The 12,219-nt window shown below is 35.8% G+C and overlaps 1 protein-coding gene across 1 annotated transcript; it reads right to left on the bottom strand.

The window, feature by feature from the left end:
* Positions 1–4,341: 4,341 nt before the first annotated feature.
* LOC132308053 (uncharacterized) lies at positions 4,342–6,224 on the bottom strand. The gene has a single exon (XM_059806007.1). It carries the CDS (start codon positions 6,099–6,101, stop codon positions 4,650–4,652), a length of 1,452 nt encoding a protein of 483 aa, XP_059661990.1. The 5' UTR covers positions 6,102–6,224; the 3' UTR covers positions 4,342–4,649.
* Between the last annotated feature and the right edge of the window lie 5,995 nt (positions 6,225–12,219).

Genomic DNA, 12,219 nt, shown 5'->3' with positions numbered 1-12,219 from the left:
TACTATATGCAAAATTAAATATACATATACAAGAAGGTTCTCACACGGTCCAAAAGATCGGGTTTTTCAGTGGACCAAAAGTCAAATAGTCAATTATAATGTTTTACTTTATCAACCTAACCATAGTTAATAATTGTTACCTTAATATTCAATTTACCATAGTTAGTTTATACCTTTATTCAATTACTTTCCTTCTTAATCTTTTCCATCTTTTTTGCAATCTCAACCATTACCGCCATATCCACACCATCACAGCCACCATCTCTCTCTTTCTCTCTCTGTTTTTTTGCACTTTGATTTATTTATTTTTTATTTTTTTGCTCTCTTAATTTTTTTCCCTTGATGGCCTGACCGTTGCTTTCTTATTTATTTTTTATTTTTATTTTTTTTGCTTTCTTAATTTTTTTCTTCGACCCATTATTCCGCACTTAGTGAATGAGTCTCAAATAGAAAACATATATTGTATTACTTTATCATGACATGGAAACAATAAAAGGTCTTCAAATTTGGGTTTTTGAGACAAAAATAAGAAAAATCTCGATTCTGGCAATTTTCTCGTTTTCATTTCCTATTTACGTTTTCACGCATTACAATTTCCTTCAAATTTTATCACAAATACAATTAAATATCCAATCTTATCATCCCAATTTTGGAAATAGTTTATGGTATTAGAAAATTGATGTTTAAAATTTTAAAATATGTCAAACTATTTCTATTACTTTACTCCTTTTTTTTTTTTTTTTTTAACTTTTTTTAGTGGTTGAAAATAATCATGCAGAAACATTTTGGCGAGGCCATGTCAAGTGCACAAAACACGCGCACACACACCCTATTTACCACTTCACAGTTTCTCTAATTTAGATCATCATTAACAAGAACTTTAATACTACATGCCTAGCAATTCATGGCGGTAGTGGTTGAGATTGCAAGGAAGATGGAAAAGATTAAGGAGGAAAGCCATTGAATAAAGGTACAGACTAACTATGGTAAATTGAATATTAAGGTAACAATTATTAATTATGGTTAGGTCTGATAAAGTAAAAAATTGTAATTGACTATTTAACTTTTGGTCCGTTAAAAAACCTTTTTTTGGACAGCATGAGAGCTTTCCTATACACACACACACACACAAATTCTTACACCACATCTCTAAGTTTCTCATTATCTATACTTAGACCATTATTATCTATACTTAGAAGCATTTTATGGTCTAAATATAGATAATGAGAAACTTAGAGATATGGTGTAAGAATCTGTTCAATGTGTAACTTGTTAACTTTATCTAAGACAATGAATGACATTTTTATAAGTTGCCTTGAAGTTTATGAAAGGATGCAACATCCATATAATAAAAATGCTAAGGATATACTGGTCTATGAAACATAAGAGAAATAATGGTAGGAGGTTTTAAATTGTTTATCTATAGCCATTAGCTGTTTGTGAGTTAAGTCCTATTTGTTTATTGGTAATTAAATTATTGAAAAATTTAGCAGAAGGGAAGTAAATTGGACTTGAAATCGTAGATGGCCTCAAGAAAAGCATATATACAATTTATTAAACACTTTTTGTATGATTTGAGTTTCTTTGTGCAGTTAATTATAATTAAATGATATCAAACAATTGAAGCAAGTTCCTCCTAATCACTAGGTTCTGTCAAACAATTGCAAATTTGCTAGGCAAAGCCCAGCCAAACAAAAACCTTACAGCAAGGAACAGAGTTGACTGATTTAAAACACTGCAAGGGAATTAGGCGCCAGTAAATAAGACCAACGATATCTCCCACCTTCTCACAATCCACAACCCAAAGAAGCACAAAAGGAGGCCAAAACTGAATCAGGATTCAAACAGGAAAAAGTGGTTAGTTCAAACATGAGGGTCAAAGAAGGAACTAGGGAATTGCCAAATTTAGCAGTTTACTCGGCCCCAGGTCGATCATTTACAGCATCTCACTGACATGAGTTGATGCTGGATACAGTAAAAAATTACTTGAGTGACTGAAGGAGGAAGACCATGTATTTTTTAAGATTCTAGCACAGTTCATTCTTTCCAAATGTGATAAACGAAGCTAGCCAACCCCAGTTTATATGCCAGAAACTCAACTAGAGAAGGGTTTAGTTTTTCCAGTGCCAATCAGGAGGGTAACATGAAAACCACATTTGAGTTGTATATAGGGGAAGAAGAGTACCAGCAATGGAGGCACAGATGTTTGTGTGACTCAGAACCAGCATAAAAACGGACACATTCATTAGATTGCACGAGGAAATTAAGAATAAGTCTATCCTTGGTAGGAACTAGGAAGTGTCCCTTGAATGGCTAACCAACGAGCAAAAACTGCGTATGGGAATAGAAAGAAGGAACCAAACTAGACAGTGTCTATGAAAGGTTGGAAATGGTTATGAAGATATGTGCAAAGTGAATTCACCACTAGGTGAGGAGTGTCCAGGATATTAAGTCTTCCTGAGATAATGGACAGAAGGTACCCTGGCCATGACCAGTTACTACCTGAGATGATAGATGATACCGTAGCATATTTAGGCACACCCATCCATATCTAGAGTTGACAATAATAGTTTCAACAAGAAGACCACAAGGCAGCCAAGGATCAAAGAACAAGTGAGCACTGACTTTGTGCTGCAGCATAAATAGTAAATTCTAACATTGTAAAGTAAACAAGACACTTTCTTGATTCTCTGCCATGACAATTTAATCTAATTTTTGCTGCTACACTGTACACTCCCAGTTCTCATATAGCAAGGAACAGAGTTAACTGTGATTTCAAAATTCTTTAAGATCCTTAACCGTTCCAAAAAAAAAATACTAAACACTGCAAGGGAATAAGGCGCCAGTAAATAAGACCAATGATATCCCCCACCATCTCACAATCCAAAAGCCAAACAAGTACAAAGGGAGGCCAAGCTGAATGAGGATTCAAACAGGAAAAAGTGGTTAGTTCAAACACGAGTGTCAAAGAAGTAATTAGGGAATTGCCAAATTCAGCCCCAGGTCATTTACAGCACTTCACTGACATGAGTTGATCCGGATAGGGTCAAAAATTACTTGAGTGTCTCTGGAGGAAGAAGAGCAGTTATTTTCGAAGATTCTAGCAGTTCATTCTTTCTAAATGTGATAAACGAAGCTAGCTAACCCAAAATAGCAGAACTAATGTAGAGAAGGGTTCAGCTTTTCCAGTTAGAAGAAGCACAATTAAGGAAGGAGTGCCAATCAGGAGGGTTCACATGAAAACCACATTTGAGTTGTATAAAGTTCCAAATGGTAGAAGAGTACTGACAGTGGAAGAATGGATGTTTGTATGACTCAGCACCAGCATAAAAATGAACACATACATTAGGTTGCACGAGGAAATTAAGAAATAGGTCTATCTTAGTAGAAGCAAGCTTCCCTTGAATAGCTAACCAAAGGCAAAAACTGTGTTTGAGAGTGCCCATGAAAGGTTGGAAAGCGTATAGTGTACGAACCTAGGATGGGGAGACTCTTCCTCTGACTTACTTCTCACTCACTAACAGGAGACAGAAGATGACGGGATTCAGGTGAGAAGTGGTGAAAAGCTGGGCCCTTCTTTCGAATGATTGACCAATGTGGAATATTCTGAGCCCACTCTTGATTAGTTCTTTGGCCATTAGAAGGGCGCCTAAAGCATAGTCTAAGAATTTCAAGGTATGTGCAAAAGAGAATTTCCACAAGAAGCAGGCCATGACCAATGACTGCCTGAGATGATAGAATATAGATGATACCATAGCATATATAGGGACACCCCATCCATAAAATCATACCTAGAGTTGACGGTAGTAGTTTGAACAAGAGGACCACAAGGCAGCCAAGGATCAAAGAACAAGTGAGTACTGACTTTGTGTAGCAGCAAAAATAGTAACTTCTAACATTGTAAAGTAAACAAGACACTTTCTTGAATCTCTTCCATCACAATTTAATCTAATTTTTGCTTCTTCAATGTACACTCCCAGTTCTCATATAGTTGTTCTCAATCTCAAATATGCATTTTCACTCACTTTCCCTCACACAGGTAGAAAAACCTTTTTTTATTCCATTCCTAATGCACACATTATTGCTATTTGCTCAAATGTTATCTTAATCTGCTTCAATTATTCAATTTTGCTTTTCTCTATTTCAATGATTTATAAGATAACTGACAAGAAGCTTATCTAGTTCATATTCAAAACTAGATTTAATCAACCATCTTAGTAAACAATTAAAACAACTGATCAAGGAAAGGAAAAAAGGAAGACAAAAAAAACATCATACTCAAAGAAAAGCAATGGCATAAACATAACCAAGACAGTGCAAAACTAAAATTTCACAACCCAATTAAAGAAAACAAGCTCTCTCCATTGTTATACAGATCATATCTATTTTACAAGTAGAGTTACAAAGCAAGAGAAAATCTTATCCCATTAAGCCAGAAGCAAAAGTAAGCTTAGTTGCTTACCCAATTGTCATGAGTATCTAAACAATCCAGAGAATAAAGAGAACAGCTTTCCCATTATGCATAACAAAGAAGACAAAACTAGAAGGTTGCACATCAATGAACCTAAATTTCAGAACTAGAATTCAAAAAGTGAGAGATAGGGGGAGAAATAATAATAAAAAAAAGGAACCTCCTTATTTTCCACTTTTCAATCTTCAACCTCTCCTCCTGCAAAACTCAAAGCTTGACAAACTGATGGCTCAATCTCTTCGTCGGAGCAAAAGTATGATCTACTTCCAATCAATTCAGCCACCCTTTTCGCTGGTCCTGAATCCCGGGGACTGTCAATGGTGCAAAGGGCAGTCCTAAGCCTCGGAAGCATATCGGAAATCTTATTAATGGACAACGGAGAACTATTTTCCACCAAAATTTCTTCATGGAAAATTGCAGGGACCATCAATGGTGCACTGGGAATTTCCCACTTCTTCTTCACTCTGCTCTCCATACATTGATCACGGCCTAGTTCTGGCAGAGTACCACGCGATCTTCCCACCGATGAAGCACGCTTCTTCTCGCTCTTCCTCACCTCATCGTTATCATTTTCCGGTAAAGACCTCTTTCTCATTGCCGAATTCTGAACTGAGCTCTGGTTATACCGACTCGCCACGACCCTACCTTGTTTCCATGGCTTCTTAGCAGGAACTGACTTTTCTCCATCTTTGAAGAGCTTCTTTGGCTGAATTGATGAGAGAACCCCTTCATCTTTCTTCAGAGATTTCCGTGATCCCACAGTGGTCACTGCTTGTCTTGAAGGTGGAATCTTGGAGATGGTTTTCCGCGATTTAGGACTAACACTCGAACATTTTCCTCTTTCTTTCTTCACCTTCTCTTCATCAATGTCATGAAGCTTCCAAAAGCATGATTTTCTTCTATTTTGTATTGCTTGAACAGGGGTGATTTCCGGCTTACCCAATTGACGGGACTTAACTCCGGCGACTATCTCCGATGGGCCCAAACTGACACCCCTACGCACTCCGGCAGCAATCTCCGATGGGCCTAAACTCAGACCTCGGCGCTGGACCTTTGTACGAGCACTCAACTGAGAGGGTTCTTCAATCTTTTTCACTACATCTGAAATCTTGACGCTCTGTTTCTGTTCCATGAACTTCGCCGGCACAACCCTTCCTGGCCTTCCGGCTTTTTTCGCATTCTGTTCAGCCTTTTCAACCTTAAGCGCCTCTAGTCTGGTAGACAATCGGCAAATTTCCATCTCAATCTTCTCAATTTCTGTATCGATCTTCTTCTCATCGCGAAACTCCTGTTCGGTCCCATTCTTGGGAAATGAATTCTCTGCAAGACCCTGTTTGGAAAAGATCTTTGTGGCCTTCCCTTGAGAGTTTCCGATAGCGCCATTTGGGCGAAGTGGCTTCACCGGTGCCGGAGATTTCACAGGAACAGGAGATTTCCCAAACACGGGACTTTGATTTTCTTTGCTCGAAGCAGAATCAAGAGATTCGGATCGATTCACCAATAAGGGTTTCAGGGGAGACCAAGAAGCTTTGATGGCGGATGATTCTTCGGATTCTCCATTGTCGAATGCAGCGTTGTTCCATATCTGAAGATCTGATATGTTGTTGTTTATGGCTTCAAGAATACTCATTTTTCTGTAATGGGTATGAATGATTTTTTAGAGACAGAGAGAGAGAGACAGAGAGAGAGAGAAGTACCAAGTATGTATGTTTGTGTTCTTGAAGGGTTCTTGAGAGTGATAACAGAGACAGAGAGAAGGAGCGAATGGAGAGATCTCCAAATTAGGGAATTTTCTATATTTTGAGATTTTCGACCGTTGAGGAAAATTAGACGTTGGCGTACGGTCCATCGTCGCCGTTGGATGCTAAACGGCACCTATAGACGCTCCGATTTGATTAAAAGGCTTACTATTGAAGCTATTTTGGATTTTAGTTACCAATGGTGCCCTTGATTAACTACTGCTCAAAGACGCGCCAAGGCTGGGGGCCCAACACAGAATAAAAGCTGGGCTAGCATAAAAGGATATGTAAATGGGCCCAAATGAAGGTCCAGTAGACTATTGGCAACTTCTGATGAGATATGGATCCCCTCACCCATTTTGAATCATTTATACTCTGTTTGTGTTTGTTTGGATGTAAAATAAATTTTTTATTTTTTGATATTTGATTATCGTAAAATATTTACAAAAAAAAAAAATATTAAAATCTAATAAAAGTAACTTATTTATTAATTTTTGACAAGTTATTTTACACATTCCGTCCAATGGACTCGATCTTAATCTCAACCAAAACTTTTGCCAAATATTAGAAAATAAAAAAATATATTTTACTTGAAAAAGAAAAATCATTTCCAAAAAAAATATTTTACGTCAAGTCTCTCTCTCTCTTCCCTTCTGCCCAAATTGATACCTATCACTCCTTTGTTTTTTTTTTTTTTTTTTTTTTAATGTGTGTTTGTGTTATTCTCTTATATATGTGAATATTTGTTGGTTGATATTTCATAAATTACGTGTTTTTTAGAAATACTTGATAGAGCATTGTATATAATTAATTAATCATTTCTTTCCTTTCATGTGATTAGTTAATTAGTCTTCAAATACTCACATTTTTTTTTTTCGGAACAACATTGAAGGCCAACAATTCTAATAATGAAATTGTTACTTACGCTAGTGGTAGGCTATTTTCTCTCATATACCAATAAATGTTTAAGTAGCTTAGTGATGTTTTTATTATAAATTATTTGTTTGTCTAACTTTTCTTCTAACTAATGTAAATAGAATTATGTGGGAACTATAGATGGGATTCCCCTCCCCCCCCAAGATCAATGAAAATTCTGTGGCCGAAAAATGGGGAACAACACAAAATGTTCTAGCTGATATCTCTTGACTTAAAGTTCACATATGTGCTTGATGGTTGGGAAGGATCTGTACATGATTCCTATATTCTAAGTAATGCACTTTCGAGACAAAGAGAGCGCTTACAAGTCCCTAAGGTAATGTTTAACTTTGGGCTATTCGTTAGAGTATAATCGTGGATGATAAATTAATTATAATGATTTAACATTTAATTTGTAGGTAAATGCTCTCTTCTTGATTCGGGTTACGGCATATGAAATGAATTTATTCCCCCATATCGCGGCGCTAGGTATTATTTGAAAAAATATAGCAACCGTCCTCCGAAAAATGAAAGAGAGTTGTTCAATCTTCGTCACTCTTCTTTACGGACCTCTACTAAATGTGGTTTTGGTGTAATAAAGAAATGTTTCCTTATGCTTAATGCCGAGCTTTTTTGGGACTATCCAACTCGAGTTACTATGGTACTAGCATGTTGTATCTTACACAACCACATAATGGGAGTTGGTCCAAATGAGGGGATTATGCAAGACACCAATGATGATTTTCAAACCGAAAAACAACAAACACAAAGAGAAGAGAGGGCAGAAAGTAGGGAGTTAACAATTAGAAGGGATGCCATAGCCAATTTTTTGTGAAGACATTTCATTTCTTAAAGCTAATAGTTGAAAACAAAGCAAACATGTTATGTTACTGTTGATTTTCTAATTTTAGTATTTTGAATGCATATAGTGATTGCTAATGAGTTGTCTTATTTTCAGATTGTGTTATTGACATTATATCGTTGTTTTTGTACCCTTTTTTTTCATAATTTCTTTGATTTGTTTTTATTATCATATTTTTTGTATTAGCTATTTTTTGTTTCTTCAATTTTCTTATAAATATGATACTGAAGTGTTAATTGATACAAATAAAGAAATATGTAAAGATGAGAAAGAGATGTAAAGATGAGAAAGAGAGGGAGAGAGCTGCCTTTTGTATTTCCTTCACAATCCATTTGTATACGTATAAGCCTATTTATAGGCATAATTTTCGTGGGCAGCAAGCAGCTTATACAACAAGTTGCACTGCCACTCAATTCCTTCATTCTATATACCAAATAGAAGTACTGGACTCCACAAATAAATATAACACTCTCCCTTGGGGTCCACAATATTACACTCAGAAAATGCCTCGTTAAAACTTTGCTAAGGAAAACCCAGTGGGACAAAACCCTAGCGAAATAAAAAGAGTATAATATTCTTGTGTATTTGAAAATGATATTGTATAGATTAAAACTGCCTCATTAAAACCTTGCCAGAAAAATTCAATGGGATAAAATCTGGATGAAGGAAAAAGAGTACAGTATGTCAATACCTCTTCAATTAATTGCTCCCTCTCATTGTTGTATTAGATCAACCCTGAAAATCCTTTAGTTGACGCATTCCAATGTTGTACACCAGCTTTTTGAATGTTATAATTGGAAGCGTTTTAGTAAATAAATCTGCTAGATTTTCATATGAACATATCTTTTGAATATTAACATTACCATTTTTCTGGCGTTCATGTGCATAAATGAATTTTGGTGAAATGTGCTTGGTCCTGTCACTTTTAATATACACTTCTTTCATCTGTGCAATGTATACCGCATTATCTTCATATAATACTGTTGGGCTATCTTTTATTGATGAGAGACCACATGTTGTTCGAATATGTTGGATCATTGATCTCAACTAAATGCATTCACTGTTTGCCTCATGTATTGCGAGTATCTCAAAATCATTTGAAGAAGTTGCAATCATTGTATGTTTCATAGATCACCATGATACAACAGTGCCGTCATAGGTAAACACATATCCTGTTTTTGAATGAGTTTTATGTGGGTCAGAGAGATAGCCGGCATCTGCATATCCAATTAATTGAGAATTTGATTCTTTTGAATAAAACAATTCCATATCAATTGTACCATAAAGATATCGCAATATGTGTTTGATTCCATTCCAATGTTTACGGGTTGGTGCAGAACTGTACCTTGCTAACAAATTAACTGAAAAGACTATGTCAGGCCGGGTGCAATTTGCAAAATACATAAGAGCACCAATCGCACTAAGATATGGCACTTCAGGACCAATGAGTTCTTCATCATTCTTTCGAGGACGAAAATGATCTTTTTTGACGTTAAGTGATCGGACAACCATTGGAGAGCTCAATGGATGGGCTTTATCCATATAAAAATGTTTCAAAACCTTTTCTGTATATTTTGATTGATAGATGAGAATACCGCTCGAAAAATGTTCAACCTACAGCCCAAAGCAAAATTTTGTCTTTCCTAAATCTTTCATTTCGAATTCTTTCTTTAAATAAGTGACTGTCTTTTCGATCTCATCCAATGCTCCCATAAGATTCAGATCATCAACAAATACTACAACAATAACAAAACCAAATTATGATTTGTTAATAAAAATGCATGGACAAAGATGATTGTTCTCATACCCTTATTTAAGTAAGTACTCGCTAAGGCGATTGTACCACATTCGCCCAGATCGCTTCAATCCATATAAGGATCGTTGTAATTTTATCGAGTACATACTACGTAGTTTTGTTTCAGGCATTTTAAATCCTTCAAGGATTTTTTTATTATATAATATCACTATTTAGTGAGCTATATAAAAATATTGTAACCACGTTCACAATATACATATCGAGTCATCTGTGACTGCTAAATTAATTAAGAATCGAAATATGATTGCATCAATCACTAGAGAGTATATCTTCTCATAATTAATACTTGGTTTCTGTGAGAAAGTTTGAGCAACCAGTCGGTCTTTAAATCTTATAATTTCATTATTCTCATTCTATCTTTGTACAAATACCTAGTTATACCCAACAGGCTTTACACCCTCAGGTGTCTGGACCATAGATCCAAAGACTTCTCGTCTAGCTAATACAATTAGCTCTGCCTATATTTCTTTTTTTCATGATGGCTAATCATGTCTTCGACAACTTTCTTCAACATTTTGAGGTTCCGGATCCACATTATTTATATTAACAGCACTTGTATAAGATAATATAGTGTCCACGACAATTTCATTTTTGTTCCATTTCTTTTTGTAATTTATTGAGATCTCATTATTTTCAGGTACCTTTAAAATATTATCATAGTTAGCTAACTTGACTTCGTCAGGTCTGTAACGACCAAAAAAATAATAAAAAAAAAAAAAATCTCGGCATGACCTCTACAGAAAAAGTCCTACTATGACCTGCTGAAATACATATAAAATGCAATGGTCTTTACTTGGCCTCAAAACTAATTTATCTTATCTCAACGCACAATGCAATAATATACAACATCCCCAAAATCAACACATACACATAAGATGTCCCGTTCTTCCATTTCTTCCAACAAGGAATCACTTCAATTAAGTTACAATCCATGATATATATTTATTTACACAAATTCTATTATTCCAACACTATACAAGTTATACTTAATTTTTTTTATTTTTATAAAAGGTACATGATCATGTTCTATACAAAAGACAACAAGATAAGAGTTCTAGTCTAGTCTTAATTTACGATGGGTTGTCGCCCGCCCCTTCTTTTTCCAAACTTGAAAAGTGTTAAAATAATGGGGTGAGCATAAGCTCAGTAGGAAATGTCTAAGATGCACCTCTTATGACCATGTGAATCCACATAAGCAATAGAGTAGAAGTAAATGAGATCATGCCTTGGGAAAACAAGTAAAATAATGATAATAATCAACAAGTACATACGCAAGTCGTCTAACCACCAAATATACGATGTATGCCAATGCAATGCCATGCCATGCAATGTCGCTCCTCATTTATGAAACAATACCGTTTTAACTTCTAAACCGTTAGTATGATCCGATCCAAGGCACCTCCAAAGCGTCACAAAGGGAGGGTTGGCTAACTTTCCCCGACCACATAGCACCTCTATGGTGTCGTCTGGGCCTAGGTAGCTCAATGTGATACACGAGTAATTAAGTCCGAGCACAGATCCGAGGGATACCAAACAATCAATATATAAATAAGCGCGGAATACAAAAATGAAATAAGAATAAAATAATAAGCTGAAAAGAATTTTAATTATAAAAATCCTCAAATGTTACTATTGTTAAAATCCAATAATCCAAAATAACTTCATTAATTTAACAACTCGGGAATCCATCAAGTGGACCCCTAATAAAATCCCAAACTGGAAAGGAAATAACTGTAATAAAAATTCAACGCTAAATATAGAAAACAGTCCTACGTAGTCAGAGGAGTGAGTCACTGTATCTGCTCTGTACGATCAAGCTCTAACCCTGGAACTGACGAACACCTGAAAAATAAGAGAGTGGGTTAGGCCCACATGCAAGTCCTATCCTACTACGATCCATACAAAAACTCGATACGCAGATACATCCTAGATAGCTCAATAATAACTAGAATAGTCCATATATGTATTATGACGACCCTAGTTTTTAGACCAACGTGTCTTATGATGAACCGAAGATTGACCTGATAATGGATTCGATATGCGGAAGCGAAAACAGAAACAAGACTCTAAGTCAAAGTGACCTTCCATGAGGTCGTGGAACTTAATGAGAACTGATGCGGAAGTAAAAAGCCAAAAATATGACAAATAAGCCCCCGGGGGCAAAATAGTCATTTCACATAGAAATGACGTCCCTAGAATGTAAATTATTCTCAAGACACATCCATGACTTCCCGTGAAGTTACGGAACTCAAAAGAAAGTAGCGGAAGCGAATTACAAGAAAATCGGATAAAAATAGCCTCAAGGGCAAAATAGTTATTTCTGAAAAAAATAAAATCGGGCGCTATCGAGCACACCGCTGGGAAGACAGCAAAAAATTAATCAAGTTAGACTCAAGAATCACTTGATTCGGAGTTC

The sequence above is a fragment of the Cornus florida genome, unplaced genomic scaffold (assembly GCF_030987335.1).
Source record: "Cornus florida cultivar Cherokee Brave unplaced genomic scaffold, ASM3098733v1 CherokeeBrave_3.0.0_Hap2_Chr05, whole genome shotgun sequence".
In the NCBI taxonomy this organism is placed as follows: Eukaryota; Viridiplantae; Streptophyta; class Magnoliopsida; order Cornales; family Cornaceae; genus Cornus; species Cornus florida.
The sequence above is the reverse complement of the archived record's forward strand: the minus strand, read 5'-3'. Positions and strand labels throughout refer to the sequence as shown.